The 17,304-nt window shown below is 51.2% G+C and overlaps 1 protein-coding gene across 1 annotated transcript; it reads left to right on the top strand.

Moving 5' to 3' along the window:
* Positions 1-256: 256 nt before the first annotated feature.
* Positions 257-13,563, top strand: LOC8050576 (flavin-containing monooxygenase 5; the record flags this gene model as incomplete). Its single annotated transcript, XM_042291345.1, is given in 3 exon segments — positions 257-916; positions 7,156-7,578; positions 13,303-13,563. Coding segments are annotated over 3 exon segments (1,344 nt in total), but the record flags the coding sequence as incomplete, so codon positions are not given.
* Positions 13,564-17,304: the final 3,741 nt, after the last annotated feature.

The raw sequence follows: 17,304 nt of genomic DNA, 5'->3' as shown, positions 1-17,304 counted from the left end.
ATATATATTTTTTTTTTTTTTTTTTCGGTTACGCGTTTTGGTTTGTGTTTTTCGTCGACCTTCCCGAGTTCGTGTCCCCCAATGTGTACATTGCGAGGTGCATGACCACGTGTCTGAGCGCACGTTTCCGCCATCCGGGCCAGCCCCCGAAAAAACGGGTCGTCAGATCCCAGAGCGGGGGGGAAGAGAGGGGGGCGCACGCGTGCACGTGACCGAGGCCATAAAAGAGGCAGCGCTGCTCCGACCGCCAACCGCCATGCCGCGCACCACCTCGAACACGGGTGAGGTCGCGCGGGCGCCGGCGGCTCGCGTCGCCGTCATCGGCGCCGGAGCCAGCGGTCTGACCGCCGTCAAAGCATGCCTCGAAGAAGATCTAGATGTGGTGTGCTACGAGCGAAGCGACGTCCTGGGCGGCCTCTGGCACTACACGGACAAGGTGGAGACCGGCAGGGCGTGCGTGATGCGCTCGACGGTCATCAACTCGAGCAAGGAGATGTCCGCATTCAGCGACTTCCCGCCGGACCCGTCACTCCCCAACTACATGCACAACTCGCTGATGGCCGGCTACATCGAGCAGTACGGCCGGAGCAGCGGAGCGGCGGAGCGAGTGTTGCTCCTCCACGAGGTGACCGACGTCAGGCAAGGCGCCGGAGGCAAGTGGGCCCTTCGCGTCAGGGACCTCGCCAGCGGGCTCGAGACGAGCGAACTGGTGGACGCCGTCATGCTGTGCACGGGGCACCACGCCCATCCGCTGCGGCCGCGGTTCGCGGGGCTCGACGACGAGTTCCGCGGGCGCGTGCTCCACTCGCAGGAGTACCGGACTCCACGGGGCTTCGAGGATCGCCGGGTGCTCGTGGTCGGCGTGGGCAACTCGGCCGGAGACCTGGCCGTCGAGCTGGCCGGCGTCGCCAGACAGGTGAGCTCCGTACGATGCCCTTGGCGGCTGGCGGTCACGGCCGCGCGGCCGCGGCGTCTTCCTTCAAACCGGTCCGCGGCCGTGCACGATCGAGGCGATCGTCGGTGTACACTCTGAAACTGGGTCGCGCTCCCCCCTCGTCTGGGCTTCGCGTGTTTACACGTAGACGACCGCGTCGAAAACGGCCGGTGTCGAGACTTCCATTCGATGAAAATACTCACAAAACGTTCGCGTTATCAACTTATGACGTAGGAGTCGGAGCATCACGTTCTGTGGTGCTGTTCGTGAATGAATCTAGCCACTGACACTTCAAAAAATGCGGGTCGTGGCGATGAAATTGCAATATTACAATCCGATAAGATCGCCGAAAGACGAACCACAGGAAGCGTGAGCATGGCAGGCCCCGCCCTACGTTTCGTACGTTGCCAGTTGCAGCAGAAAGACGTCGATCATATTTCATTTTGTGCTCAAAGAACGTTTTTTACTGGTTTTATTTGTGTTTATTAAAATCCCCCACCCTCCCACTCACACACGCAAAAAAAAAAAAAAAGAAAAAAAATACAGATATGCTTAAGAAATCATTTTCCGGTGAATTCGTGATATAACTTCGTGACTAAACGCAGCGACATGCGCCGCAATTGCACACGCAACGCGTCGGCGTATGAAAGGCGAACTTCACAGTCTGAATCTGAAGTGCCAGAAGTCTTACGAGGCGTGACGAGGATAGCACGATACCGTACATGTACGTTGGTGACATGTTTGTATCCCAGGACGCGGATCGGCACAACCTATATCCTGACCCGATCCCGACCGCACCGAACGACTAGGCTGTAGAAAAGTGCTTTTTGATTTAAGAGCACCGCAGCAAGATAACGAACATTCAAAAGCCCCAAGCGGTTGTGCTTCAACGTTTCTTTTTTTTTTTTTTTTTAGTGTGTGTCTGGTTTTTCGTGATTAGGGTGGCTAAGTGCAAGTTATTCAAACCATAGGCGTAGACTACGGGGGTCATCGTGACCCCCCCCCCCCCCCCAGGTGAAATCCGGGGGGGTGCAGAGCCCCCCCCCCCCCCCCCCCCGGACCCGGGACAAGATCGTTACCGAAACGCAGTTTACGTGCCATGTAACGAGCTTCTAGTAGCGGCATGTAAACAAAATAACGCCCACGTTGCCTTTATTGACAAAATACATGGGAAATGGAATCCCAGCGTGCTTTCGTTAGCTTCAATCTCCAGTTCTGGCGAAAAGATAACGCGCAGCAACCGCCCCCCCCCCCCCCCCCCCCCCCCCGCGAAAATGGAAAGTCTAAGCCGCTGATTCAAACTGATACTTGTTGCAATTCCCCGTATACACTCTAAAAAAAGTCTGTGCGTCTACTTTCACGCACAACACTCGGAGAACCAATCAGCGCAAATTACGGAGGCAGCTCAGCGAATGGCGATGCTGAAACATATGTTTAGACCAAAAACACAGACTGAGTTGTGACATTAAGCAATGCAAGCGTGACGTTTTGCATTGCTTAATGTCACAACTCAGACTGCGTTTTTTGGTCTAAACATATGTTTCGGCATCGTCTTTTGCTGAGGTGCCTCTGTTGCGCTGATTGTTTCTCCGAGTGTTGTGCGTGAAAGTAGACGCACAGACGTTTTTTAGAGTGTACAACTCTCACGAGCAAGGGAGGACAAATGAAGGGGAAGAGGATGGCGGTGCTTATTGTTCGCGGTTCTTGCTGATTCGTCCCAAGGTGTTCTTCTAGGCCATTGCCGCCCTCTCACTGGCTGCGATACGATAATGAGATGTTCGGGGTTATGCCATGCCTTACGTTTCTGATGTTGTCTGTGACTGACTACAGAATGATCGCCTGAGACAACACTGATTCTAAAGAAGGGGAAAGATGCACGTGACGGCTTTTTGGTAGCTGCATAAGCGTTGAAAACAGTTAAAAAAGAACGATTTTTTTCGACAAACACCATTTTGTGTCCACAGTCGCTTCTCCAAACGACCCATCTTCTTTTTTCCTAGTTTTTTTTTTTACATTTTTTTTAAACCTTTGTTGCTTTAATTAGTACGAACTAAACATAAATCGCCTATTTTACGTGACGTGCGCTATAAGTGATTATTTTATGGGACACACAATTGAGTCGTGCAATTCATTTCTCCGGGGTGGCAACTTTAACTACAGTTACTTTCTTCCAAATTGCATCGTTTATTCATAACAACTGTTGTTACATTTCGCTAAATTATCTGTCGTTTACTTATAATGTACTTGATACTTGATTAATCTTGCGGGGTAGCCCTATAATAATCGCCCCCCGATCGGTCTGTGTTTCGCTGGTCTCCCAAGGAGTGACACAACACAACGAGAAAACAGCGAATGGGTTTACTGTACTTTCCGGTTGCCCGTCCTCGAGAGCCGGCAGTTCGGGCTCGCCAACCCTGGTAGCCCCCCTTTGTTCAGAGCTCGGAGTCGGAGTTCTTGTCCAGGGGCCTTTTGTTCCGCTTTTTGGACTCCCACGGCGACTATAGGGAGAGTGAAGTGACGTCAACAACGCTTTTTGGAAGTTGATTGGTGGAGTCGCTGAAAACGAATTTCTGCGGAAGAAAACAAAGAAAAAGTAAGCGGAAATCGGTATAAGCCGAAAGATGCGTAGTGTTGCTAAGATGCGTTCATTCACACCTACGTCACTTCCTTCTCCCTTGTCGCCGTGGGAGTCCGAAAAACGCAACATAGGCCCTTGTCCTACGGGTCGTCCTTCCCACGCCAGCGCTGCGTAGGCTAGCTGTTCCGGGCTCTTATAACTCGAGTCTCGCTGTGGAACCACTCCGTATCGTCGTGGCCTAGGCCGGTATGGCCAGGGCTCGCTTTTAACGCCGGTGCTGGTCTGAACCTCGCTGGTGGACCGCTCCGGGGATCGCCATGACCGGCTCCATCGTTCCTGCCCTGCCCCAGACTCACGCAGCACGCTCTGTCCGGCACTATACTCTGTTTCACCGTATGATGTACCGCAGAAAAGGCTACAAGCGCGAGCTCCTTGCTCTGGGGCAGATCTCGGTGGCACAAGCTCTCGTGCATTAAGGGCAGCTGCCAACGCTATGAGCTCGCGCTTCTAGCCTTCGCTGCGGTACAATTGGATTGTGGGTATATTTATACAGCGTGTAGTTGGTCAGCCATTAAAGTTGCGACGAGTCACACGCTGTAGATAAGCAATTTAGCCAGTGCGGTACAACCGCTAGCCTGGGGTCTTTAACGTGCACCACGCAGTAGTGATACACGATCGCACGCCGGTACGATGCTCATCCAGATCGAGACGGGCAGGGGTGGGGCTCGAATACAACATAAGGTGAAACGGAGTATAGCTAGTGTTTCCTCGGCCGACAGCTTGCCCCGTCGTCTTCCACCCTCGTCTCCCACAATCTATACGGGGCAGGTAGCTGCGTACTGTAATTAATTACTCCCAGGCCGGTACTTCGATGAACCTTTACACCTCATGCAATAAAGGAACCATGAAATGAAGTGTGGTCTGGGATAAATTGGGATTTTCCTAATCGCATATCGTTTAGTGCGCCAAACTGAAACTAGTACACGAGTGTAGAAGACCTAAAACCTGCTTTTCGGTACGAAAATTTAAAAAATATAGCGGACTATTTCGTATCCTCTTTCCTAAATCCTAAATGATATGCACTATATAAAATATATATATTTTAAAACGCTTACTTTTTTTATAAAACAGATCCAATTGCATAAATCTAAGATTGGACATCGGCGAATAGGAAAATTTGAAAATATGCTTAAACCTAAAAAAAAAAGAAAAAAAAAAAAAAAAGAAACGGTCCGCGTTGTGACAGTGAGCTTAATATTTCTCCATATGCTCAAAATCAAAGCGGAGACTTTTTTTTTTATGTTTAAGCATATTGTCAGCCTCGTCGTTTTCGCCGAGCTGCCTTTATAAATTGACATTCTAAAGGTACATTCCCCCCCCCTCCCCCCGCAAAAAAAAAAAAAAAAAAAAAAAAAAAACAAATTGGGAGAGCCAGTTATTGCGATGGGCTCTCACAAATAATTTTGCGGAGGCAAATGACCTCACCAGACTTAACTTGTTGCCTCGTGAATCGTTCTTCACCATGTCATGCCGCGATTTTATCGCCTGAAGAGCTATAAAAGTTGTTCGAAACTCGCCACAATCTGCGTTTTTTAATTGAGCTACCAGTAACTTTAGTAAATAACATGAAAAAAAAACGAATTTTTTTATTGTTTCTATTTAGCGGGGCACGAATGTAAAAACATAGTGGCGCAGCTGTTTCTTTCCGCGTAGTTCAGTCACCCGGTGAACCGTAATTGCTTCCCCTCTTTGTTTTCCCCTCTCCGCTCCATTTTCCGCCTGGCATTGGCCTAGTTTCGGTCGAGTGGCAGTCCCGGGTTATTATGGCGACTCGCCTGGTGCTCCAGGCGTGCATTTCTTCGCGGGCCGGAAAGACAACTTCGAGGTCGAGACGTTGTCGCTTCGCCTGACCCGTGTCGTGGACAATGCGACCGGGATAGACGCCTTATCTTCTGCGAGTCCGCTGTCCCTCGTCGGACTGTATAACACGAGAGCGAATGACACTAGAGCGCCGACAGGACAGCGCGCGACAGGAGATCGCCACGACACCAGAGCGCGTGTCATTAGAACGTGCGTCACGAGTGCGCAAGTGCGAGCTCGTGGTCCCGCACTGGGTTAGGTACTTGTAAATACTAGAATGGTTTATTATACACCTTTCCAATATTTACGAGTCCTCAGCCCAGCGTGCGATTTCCTCAGCCAAGCACACGCATGTTCAGTGCTTCGGAAAGCGAGGAAATCACGAGCCACGCGCACGAACACTAAAAATGGAACCGGCCAGGAGTAACCTTTTTCGAAAGGTCTATTTTGTAGTTTGCTCAAATACTGCTTAGAACGGATCCCTGACATTAATGACCTATGAAACACGCGTTCGTTTTTCACCCCACGCAATAGAAGTTCCAGAAAAAAAAAAATTAAAGAAAAACGAGCAGCGTTCACGCCCTCAACTTGCAGCCAGGACAAGCGGCCACGTGATCTGGAGCCGATTATATGCCGCCAATGTAGATCATAGCCACGCGCTGGGATTGGCAAAGCACAGGGCACGCGCTGAGTTCCAGATATTGTTATGGCTGGACTATTGTCGTCGTTGCAGCGATTGGACACGGGCCACTACCCGAATGCTTCTCGAGTTAGTAATTATCACGAACCCAAATCGAGTGCCCACGCAACGCTCGGGTCCAATCTATGAACAGCATTCAAATATCGTCATATGGGTGTACTGGGATCCCCACGTTACGTCATGAAATTTCGCAAAGGAGAGATTGAATGAAAATGATCGCTTTTGTCCTTGAAATTACACCGCAACAAAGGAGTGTCTTGGCCAGCGGAGTTGCGTGCGAGTATCCTTGACTCCCACTAGTGCCAGTAAGCTCGTGTATAGTGAAAAACATTCCAAGTGAATATCGTTGCACAGCTCCTTTGAGCTGAGACTGAAGCCAAAGCTACAAGCGCGAGCTAACACGCGGTCCGGGCTTGAAAATTAGACGTGCATTTGTAGCGCGAGTGCTCGTTCTGCAGAAGAACGCTCAAAACGCGACCTCGAGCTCTCGTGCTTGTGTCCTTGGCTCCAGTATCAGCCTAAGAGGGCACTGACAGGTCAAAATCTTTTTTTTTTTTATTATTATTATTTGAAACGATTGAAAACGATGCATGGACATTACTCTCAAAATTCGAAACTTAAAAACTTAGTATTTGCGCAGTAAAAAAAAAAAAAAGACAATCTCTAAAAGCAGAACTTTAAGTTCCCGCGCGATCCGCGCCAGCGCAGTGAAGTCAAAGATTGTTGTCCTGTAACTCGAGTTCCTCTCATGCCTCCGTGTCCTGTTCGCCCGCGTCCCGCGATCGACCGCTCCGTGCGGACCCCCGCCTGTTGCTTCGAGCAGACGACGCTTCACTTTCGAGTTTGAAGTTATTTTAGGGCCCTTTCCAAGATCTCAAATCCTCTGAAACAGTGTAAGGTCGAAGAGAATGCGCAGTGGACTTTTCTGAGTGACGTAAGGAACGTCTTTACATCCCTTACGTTGCCCGCGTCTTTTGTACGATGAATGAGCCATTTGACCGCGGCTCTGCTGGTGCCAATCACGTTCATCCACCCTCGAGTGCTTGTTTTCCACCGAGAGACATGTGCGCCCTTCACCCGCAGGTGTGGCTGAGCACTCGACGCGGGTCGTGGGTCATCGGGCGCGTGGGACCCCGCGGCCAGCCCTTCGACGCCTGCTACCAGACGCGGCTGCTCAACGTGCTCTTCCACTGGCTGCCTTACTGGCTCGTCTGCCTGGCGTGCGAGCGCGCCGTCGAACAGCGCTTCGACCACGGCGCGTACCAGCTGCGGCCCAAGCACCGCATCTTCGGCCAGCACCCGATGGTCAACGACGCCCTGCCCAACCGCATCCTCAGCGGCACCGTCAGGGTCAAGGGGCCCGTGAAGCGGTTCACGGCCGACGGGGCTCTCTTCGAAGGAGAGTCCGAGCCCGTGCCGCTCGACGACGTCATCCTGGCCACGGGCTACCGAGTCCTCTTTCCCCTCCTGGCTCCCGGAGTGCTGGACGTGGGCGAGGATAACCAGGTGCGGAGTTGTACGGTGATTTGTCGATTCCGATTCATTTATCTGGACGAGCCGCGTGCGGTCGAGGATTACTACTTCGTGATGCGCGTGAAAGATGCGTTACTGCGCTAGTTCAATTTCTCGTCTATATAGCGGAGACACTGCAGACGCCCCACCGGGACGGACTAACTTCCCGCGGTCTAAACAAACGCGCGGCACAATTACTTTTTAAGTATGTAGTCGAAATTCTAATGTTTCCTATCGAAACACGAACACAGTCGAAGCTGGTAAGAACTTGAAACATAATCTTCTTTAAGCCCCGCAGTAACAGAGAGGGAGGATCGGCGGCCGTGTGTGTTAACGAAGAGGAACACGTAAAGCAAAAGCTCGCGCTGCAGAACCTACGCATGGATCCTACGGGTTCCATCCCTACCCCTTCCTATTCCGATCTTGATGAGCCTTGTATACCAGCGCGCGGTCGTGTGTATCAAGATACTGCTCGGTGCAAGTTAAGGACACCAGGCTAGCAGTCGTACTGCACCGGCTAGATGGCTCAACTACAGCTATAGGAGACACCAGACGCACTGGGGCTGACAAACGTTCCGCTGTTTTAACAAACAAATGACACAATTACTTTTGAGAGTGTACTCGGTACTACAATGTCCCCTATCGAAACACAAATTTAGTCGAAGCCGGTAAGAAGACCTCGAAATATGGAATCTTCTGGGAGTCACCTGCAGTGTCAACTGACGTTTTCTAAAGCCGAATTCGCACTGCTCGTACGTCGCTCAAAAAACACGGCGTTCGCTAACGACATGGTGACAGAATGATCTTGCCTCAAGCAAAGTTCGAAGCATGTTTGTTTCATACATATGTGTGCGGACAGGTTTTGTAAGACCAGTTCGACAAGACCCTCATTGAAGGGGCCCCTCAGACAGTGACTACAGGCGGTCTCTTGTGTTGCGTGTTAGCATTGTGACCGCGGCTTTAGAGATATATCATGTGTACGCGCGCGGTCCCCCAGCGAGTTGTCTCGGCTGCCGTGCACTCTTAAACTTCCAGGAGTCTTTTTGCGAGCCCCAGTAGAACATCGCCATGTGTTTTTTTCCTCCGTCGTGCTCGGCCTCAAGTTGGATGCTCTCTGTCTGAGCGATAGTCCGCAGGGAGCCAGACAGAGTGCAATCGACGAAAGGAAGGCATGACAAACAGGGCGACCCGGGAATATTTTCGACCCAGCAGAAATGCAGTTTGCGCTGAGACACGAAACGATCGAAGCGTCGTACCGTTCCTGAAAGCAAATGATATTTCTGCATGGTCGAGACGTTACACTTCGCTTCTCAGTCTGTCGATCGCAATGATTGGCTCTTACTGTGCTCTTCGAAAACGAAGACCGGCGAACGTGTTTCTATAGAGTGATTTGTTACTCGGAGGCAAACCTGTAATTAAAAGCTTACCGTAGTAATTTTTACACTTAAACGCTCGGCCCTCAGATGAGTTATTGTGTCTTGCTGACCTCCGCCTAAAGAATCATTCTGTCAGCTGCTGCGAAAACTCCTTAACTTCCAAGATCGGCCTGATCGCGCCATCAAGGAAGTAATTGCTTCCTATTAATTCAGTCAGCCAGGCTCTCTTTGACCTTATCGAAAAGTGGAACACTGTACCAATAACTTAGCTGTCCGCCAAGAAAGTTAAGGCCGCGAACTTCACGGCGGCTGGGGGACCCTGAAAATAAGGCCTGGCGTTGCCGGTGATCGAATCCTCGCGTTGAACAAGGAGACAGCTATAGAGGGCTTTCCCTCCTTCTGACGAATTCATTATCGATCTACGCGCGCTGGTTTTGAGAGTAGCTCGGGCAAAGATGCGAGCCACGTGAATGAAGTTGAGCAAGTGACAGTTCACGATGCAAGAAACATCGCGCGTTCTTCGACATTCCTATCGGTTAATGATGCAATCCCATTCGCCTGCGTAGCGATAATAAAATGCCCGGGACACATCTGTCTATCTATGCTGGAACGCAAACTGAATGATGTAGATAACTGCATCGGGCGCTGATTGGCTCTTCTCTCGGGTCACGTGACATGACGTTGAAATGTAGTTTTTCCCTATGCAGTTCGAGCTAAGCTCGTAAAAGGATGCAGTTGGCGGTGACGTCAAAATGTCGTCACGATGCACTTTGACGATGCAGTTAACTGAGTGGTCGATGCGAAGCCGAAGATCAATCTGCATCGTAAAAAATGGCGACCCTAACATATGCGTCTCTACTGTTGGGGTTCGCCAGCGGATTGAGTTTTTAGAGATTACCGGGATGCTTTCGAGACGAGCGATGTGAGGTTTGTAAACGAATAACCGGCTGACCAAAGGGGTGACTCGCTGGCTGTGTGAACAGCTTCGCGGAAAGCTCCAGCGTTGTCTTGAAGGGCACCGTGTGCTGACGGTCGAACAACAAGTCCTCGCAGCTCTACGCTTTTACGCCGCTGGCGGCTTCCAGGGAACCGTCGGGAGCGACGAAAACATTGGTGTTCTCCAGTGCTCTGTGAGTCGCGTACTTGATGATGTCACCAACGCTATCATCAATTGCCTCGGATCGAAGTGGCTGTGTTTCCAACAAACTCAAGCACAGAAGGCGCTCACAAAAAGGAAGTTCTTCGAGCGATGAAAGTTCAGCGGCGTTATCGATAAATATTCTAAATACTTTTACAGGATTTAATACGATTGTGTTTTCATTTGAGTGCACCCCATATAAGCGATTTGGCTGAGCGAAAAGCCAAGCAAGCGACGGTAGCAGGCTTAAGTTGAGCTAGTTCGTTCATACTTCAGGTAGAGAGAGAGAGAGATACATGCTTTCTTTTAAAGCAACTACTTCAGGTCAGACCAGCTGAACTAGAATAAATATACACATAAAGAAAAGACCATACACACCGTGGAACTAACAACTGATTTTCTTTTTCCTCCTCTTCTGCTACAAACCCAACTTGAGGGAAATATTCTCTTTTCTTTTTTTTTTTTCTTCCTACTTCACCGCAAATTTAACCCCCGAAGGAACATTTCTTCTTTCTCGTGCAGCACGAGAGAAGTTGCACTAACGCAGTCAAACATAGTCAAAAAGTAAAATTGGTCGTTAGTTGTTTATACAGCAGGAGGTTAGTCTGCCTGAACATGGCGACATCGTTACCCACTGTAGATAAGCAATTTAGCCAGTGCAGTACGACTGCTAGCCCGGGTTCTTTAACGTGCATCGCGCAGTACACGACCGTACGCCGGTACGATGCTCATCCAGCAGATCGAAACGGACAGGAGCGGGGACTGAACCCACGATCCCGGGGTTCTGCAGCGCGAGCTTTCGCTCCACGTGCTCCGAGCTGGTGTGCGCTAGCCTACTCGGCGATTCTCCGAAATTCCCTGTAGGGAAAAAATAACGATGTAGTTTCAACTCAATCGCCACTGTTCGGCGACGTCACCGGACACGTCACGGTGCAGTTCTATTCCGATGTAGTTGGTTGGCGATGGAGATTAAGCTCCTCCCACCGGCGACGTCACGATGCAATTTCTCCACCGCTTTTTCCAGCATAGACAGACTGGTCTTGCGTTATTGAAACCGTCAGTGACTATAGTTATTATTCTTGATCATATTCGATCCGATGTAGTTTTGACCTTTTTTTTCCATCATTTTATGTGATGATATATGTTGTTTGTGCCATCTGCTGTCGACAGTCGTGTCAAACGCTCGTTTTAATTGAGTGTTGTTAATTGCTCGAGGCAATCCGCAGTCATAAGAGAATTCCATATATCGGTGAAAACTACACAAGTGCTCAGCTCAAAGCAAACATTCGCATTAAAACAAACTAAGAGAGTTTGTTTACCACGTGCCGTCAGCACCTATTCTTAGGGTGCCTGCGCCGAGAAACTGAGGGAGAGGAAGAGGCGAGAGCGCGCGGGGACATCAGATCGCCGAGCTCTGGTTGGAAGGATTAGTGGGTAGACCCTAAGGCTAGGTGCCCTTGCCTCCACTGCACTCGGCGAACGCTTTCGAACGCGTTCGATAATAATATTCAGTTAATATTTACTTGTGTATATCGATTGTTTGACACAGGCTGTCCGGCGCGTGCTGTCTGGCCACGCACTGTTCGGCACATGGTCCCTCGGACAAATCAAAAGTCAAATTGGACGTTCAGTGCTTCATACAGCGTAAGGTCGGTCTGCCAGGATGGGGCGACACTGGTTTACACTGTAGATGAGCAATTTCGCCAGTACAATACGACTGCTAACCTGGGGTCGTTAACGTACTCACGCAGTAGTGATACACGACCGCACGCCGGTACGATGCTCATCCAGATCGAGAAGGGCAGGGGTGGGGATTGAGCCCAGGATCCCTGCATGGGTTCTGCAGCGCGAGCTTTCGCTCCACGCGCGTCGAGCTGGGTGTGCGCTTTAGCCCACTCGGCCACCGATTCCCCTACCCTCGGACAACTAACTTCCTCGAGACGCCCTATACCATACTGATTCCGTCAGCGAATATTGGCGACTCCAGCGAAATCGACGGCACCTACCGACTAGAACAGAGAACTGTGGTGACAGGTTTGCTCTCCCGCCTGCTCGAGCGAATCAGATATTCACAGAGCCTGGCGGTCAAAAGGCGAAGTTTTTGAACATATATATATATATATATACGTTCAAAAACATGTTATACAAATCGCCAATAACTGACAAATTGAGAACGGCAGAGCGTGTCTTTCTGAAGCCCGGCCTCCTCCAGCACGCGCTTGCCTTCCGTCGTGCTTTGGCTGCGTTTCCATGCACGAAGCAGACGAGACGCCGAACTGTTATCGAGGGTATAGGAGGTATTCACTGGACGCCATATTTGAGGGCGACGTTTAGAGCGCATGCTCAGAACGAGCTCACATTAATAGCCTGCTAAGACCGGGAACCTTGATGGTGCTAAATGCACGCTCCAAAAGGACTGCGGAAGCTCGCCGTCAGCACGCGCTCAGCAGCAGCGCATGCGGATATGGCCGCCAGTGAATACTCCCTATAGGAAGCCGGCACTGGACCCACGTGCCATTCTCACCGCACCGGCTAGGCTTGATCTAGCTCTGCAGGCAAATAAAGACGTTTATTCCTCCTCCTCCTCCCCCCGGTTAGTTTAAATGAAGGCTGGCCAAAACGCCCGCGTCGTTGCATGTTTTCGGCCAGTTGTTCTGGCGTAGCGGTAACGACAATGCTGTGACAGATATTCTGAACATATATCGAGTGAACGTCAGAAAATGGTTTCAGGGCCCACAAAGAGGGAATCTGGAGCACGGCGTATGTTGCGTACATTGTGGTCGCCAGTGGTTCGTTTAGTGAACATCGTTGAACGAAAAAAAAAAAAAAGAATTTTCATTTTAGGGTGTCTCTAACCTCAGTACTCATGCCCTTCCACACACCGGGGCGTTTTTGAGGCGTGTTTCTTCCTGAATGGCGGTCCTGTCATACAAAAACTGGCTGCAGACATGGTCGAAGCACACATGTGTGTGAAGCAAACACGCTTCGAACGGGTTGGGGGGGGGGGGGGGGGGTAGCGATGGCAGTAAGGGGGGGGAGGGGGGGGGGGGGACTCCGCTCCTTCTCCCGAAGGTAGGAAAACTATCTGCTAATATTGTCGGGGGGGGGGGGGGGGGGGGGGGCTGGGGGCTGGCTGACGGTTGGCGTGAGCTCCTTTTGTTTCGAAGCCACTGCAATGGTGACACTCGACACCGCTCTCGTCAGGTGGACGTGTACAAGCTGGTGTTCCCTCCCGACCGGCCGGGGCTGGCCCTGATCGGCCTGGCGCAGCCCGTCGGGGCGCTGCTGCCCATCTCCGAGCTCCAGAGTCGGTGGGCGGCCAGGGTGTTCGCGGGCAAGGCGAGCCTCCCACCGGTCGGCGACATGTGGCGACAGGTGCGCCGCTACCAGGACGCGTGCCGGCAGCGGTACTACCAGGGCCCGCGGCACACGCTCCAGGTCGACTGGATCGACTACCTCGACGAGGTAATTGATTCACCGGCAGCGTCTCGGTCGTCTCTCCCATCGTTGGGTCATCAAAAAAGCTAGTAATACCACTTAGAGGACGAGGCCTGCATGTTCATTCCGTTCCACAGACGCAGAAGGGCCACGAGTGTCTAGCTGGACCTCGTCAAAGAGCGCTCGGCATATGGCGCGGTTGATGACGGCAACGAGTGGGAGAACGTTACGTGTATATAATAGGGTCAGAGGCGTTGTTCGCAGGCTCTGATCATTCCAGGCGAGTTATCGGTAAGACAAGGAAAGGGTCAGGTTCCAAAGTACAGCAGGCAGGAACGTAAGTGCTGCGATTTGAGTCATGCGCCGTAGGAGAGACGGCTATGAGCCGAGAAACTGACAGAGAGGAAGAGACGAGAGCCCACGGTGACGTTGGAACGCCGACCTTTGGCTTATTTATTTATTTGTTTGCTTTACCCTCAGGGCCTGGAGGCATTACAGAGGGGGAGAGCAAAGTTCGAATCAAAACAGTGAAATGTATAGTTATTCACACTCAACAAAATACAAATGATCTGCTAAAGCAGACCTAAGAAGTACAGTGTCAGTTATGGATGCAATTGGTATGGGAAGGTGGTTCCAGTCGAAGGTTATGCGAGGAAGGAAAGAAGAATGGAATGTAGATGTGATAGCGATAGGTATTTCAACTTCGTGCTGATGATCATGACGAGCAGAAATATAAAAGGGACCGGTGATTAATTTGTCGCGAAGCACAGAGTTATAAAAATTTATTTTGTGAAATAAAGAGGGGCGTGGAAACTTACGTCGCAAGAAGAGGGGCGGAGTGACAAGGTTGTTTTCATAGAAGTGACGCTAGATGTATAATAATCATTAAAAAAAAAAAAAAGAGCGGATCTATTTTGAATGCCTTCCAGCGCGGTGGTGAGAGTGGCTTGTACGGGATCCCCGACAGAGGCTGCATATTCTAACTTCGGTCGAGCTAGATTTTTTATAAAGAATTAGCTTGAGGGAAACAGGTGCTAATGAAAAATTATGCACACCTGATAAAAGCCTAACATATGGTTAGCATGAGAAGTGATATACTGAACATGTGTTTTCCATTAGAGGTTGGAAGTTATACGTACACCTAAATACTTGTAAGAAGATACCGTGTCAAGCTGAGCCTTATTAAGAAAGTTAATTCCGAGTTTCATGTGACTGGCGAGATACACGCATGGACTTACAGTGGGTAGAACTAAAGCTAGCAGCTTTTTTTGTCTCTACTGCACTCGTGGAAGGCATTAGAACTCGAACGCCAGCGTCAAGCGTTTCACTCTCGCATTGGGACGCGTTCGACGAGTTGTTGGGACCGAGCGGTTGTGCGGGGCTTGAGTACGGCAGGGAGCCTAGCCACGGCAGGACCTCATCAGGAATCGGGAAGGACCAGGGAACAGGAGGGTATCTCGTAAAACTCTGCTTATTTACATATCGACAGGTTCGAACTGAGAGCATACTCTCGCAGCCGCTCGCTGCTCATTTTAAAGACTTCACATCGTCTTCTCTCGCTCTCGCAAAACGGTCATCCCCCAACTCCCAGCCTATGCTGGCTCGATACAAGGCTCGATACAATACTATTTACATATCGACAGGTTCGAACTGAGAGCATACTCTCGCAGCCGCTCGCTGCTCATTTTAAAGACTTCACATCGTCTTCTCTCGCTCTCGCAAAACGGTCATCCCCCAACTCCCAGCCTATGCTGGCTCGATACAAGGCTCGATACAATACTATTTACATATCGACAGGTTCGAACTGAGAGCATACTCTCGCAGCCGCTCGCTGCTCATTTTAAAGACTTCACATCGTCTTCTCTCGCTCTCGCAAAACGGTCATCCCCCAACTCCCAGCCTATGCTGGCTCGATACAAGGCTCGATACAATACTATTTACATATCGACAGGTTCGAACTGAGAGCATACTCTCGCAGCCGCTCGCTGCTCATTTTAAAGACTTCACATTGTCTTCTCTCGCTCTCGCAAAACGGTCATCCCCCAACTCCCAGCCTATGCTGGCTCGATACAAGGCTCGATACAATACTATTTACATATCGACAGGTTCGAACTGAGAGCATACTCTCGCAGCCGCTCGCTGCTCATTTTAAAGACTTCACATCGTCTTCTCTCGCTCTCGCAAAACGGTCATCCCCAACTCCCAGCCTATGCTGGCTCGATACAAGTGAATCGGTCACAGGCCCCGCCCTTGTCTTCCCCCACCACGTAACAACGTTCGAAAAAGGAGTGTGTGTGTGTGTGTGTGTGTGTGGGGGGGGGGGGGGGGGGGGGGGACGACTTTGTTCCGTTGGCCTTAACGTCCCAAACTTGTAAACACCACCGCCGGTCATCTTCGAACCAAAAAATAGGGTCGTCTGGAGTCGCCAGGTAATCCTTCGTTGAATGCCCCATCGTCCCTCTGCACGAGGGTAAGTTTGCGACATCATGGCGTACCCACGTTTTGCGTCCGGGCAAAGCTCAACGGAACCACCCGGCGACGACGCTCAAGGCCGTGCACTTGTGGCGGTAGGACTCCGAGGTCTTTCACAACAGAGTGTAGTGGAGACAAATTAGGGAGTTTTCGTAGATCGTTTTCGCCGTCCCGCAACGGCCCTCCGCAACCCGCTACGATACCCGGAACTTTACACTCAAGGCTATCGGCGCGCAAGCGCAGTAGCAACTTCTTCGTTGCGGAAGGCTAAAGGCCAGTTCAGACAGTTGCGTTTGACTGCGTTCCAGTGCGGTACGGCATGCTTGCGGTCGATGCAGAAGCGGGTCGCCTAGCAACCGACGACGCTTGGCGTTCCGCAACGCACCGCAGCAGAGTTGGGCCAGGCTGAACTTTCCAGTGCGGAGGGGCGTGCGGTGGGTTGCGGTGGACCAATCACAATTCGCGAAAAAAAGAACGCCGAAGCGCATGCGCGGCGCTGGCAACTACATCCGGTTCGTCCCGTTTTTCCGGTTGGGGACGTCTGCTTCTTCGTCTGCTTCTGAAGTTTCTTCTACGTACTCACGTCTGCCTCGTCATACGGAAGTATTGAAAGAAGTCCTGGCCGTTGTCCAGGCGCATGCCGCGCACCAGATGGTGGTACTCCCCGAAAGTTTCACGGGAGCGCAGGAGTGAGCGCACCCACTCGCGGCCGGGGTGGCGTCGCCGGTGGAGCAAAATCATCGCGGTGGTAGCCCGCACAACCAGGGGCCAGTTCGCCTCACTGCCCGGCTGTGCAATGTATGTATCCCCGCACGCAGTCTAGGAAGAGATTCCTCAGGTTTCTGTTTCTTCCAGTCTCGACAACCCCGACGAACACGGAGAAGTCGCGGCCATACCGACGCTACCGTCGGACGCCGCCATGTTCGTTGTGATCATAGTTGCTTGACTTCATTCGCTGCAAGTCGTGGTTTTGATTGGTGCGCCGCAAGAGCCGATAGCAAGCTCCTATTGGTTCTTGACTGCGGCGGACGGCGCTTCGACACAACTGTGTGTACAAGCCATCCGCAAGCGCACTCCGCATCGTTCCGCAGTCGCGCTTCCGTAACCGAACGCACCGCAGTCGAACGCAAGTGTCTGAACTGGCCTTAACGTCCCCGCGTGCTCTTGTCTCCTTTTTTCCCCCAGTTTCTCGGCGCGTAGCCTATTGTACAAAAGTTTTAGGCTGATTGAGGTTGTCGGCCACAGTTGTTGGCCGACCTTCGTAAAAATGAAATTCGCGAGTAACTTCAGAAATAT

The sequence above is a fragment of the Ixodes scapularis genome, unplaced genomic scaffold (assembly GCF_016920785.2).
Source record: "Ixodes scapularis isolate PalLabHiFi unplaced genomic scaffold, ASM1692078v2 PGA_scaffold2__306_contigs__length_199485367, whole genome shotgun sequence".
Classification (NCBI taxonomy): Eukaryota; Metazoa; Arthropoda; class Arachnida; order Ixodida; family Ixodidae; genus Ixodes; species Ixodes scapularis.
This window is presented reverse-complemented; position numbering and strand designations above follow the sequence as displayed.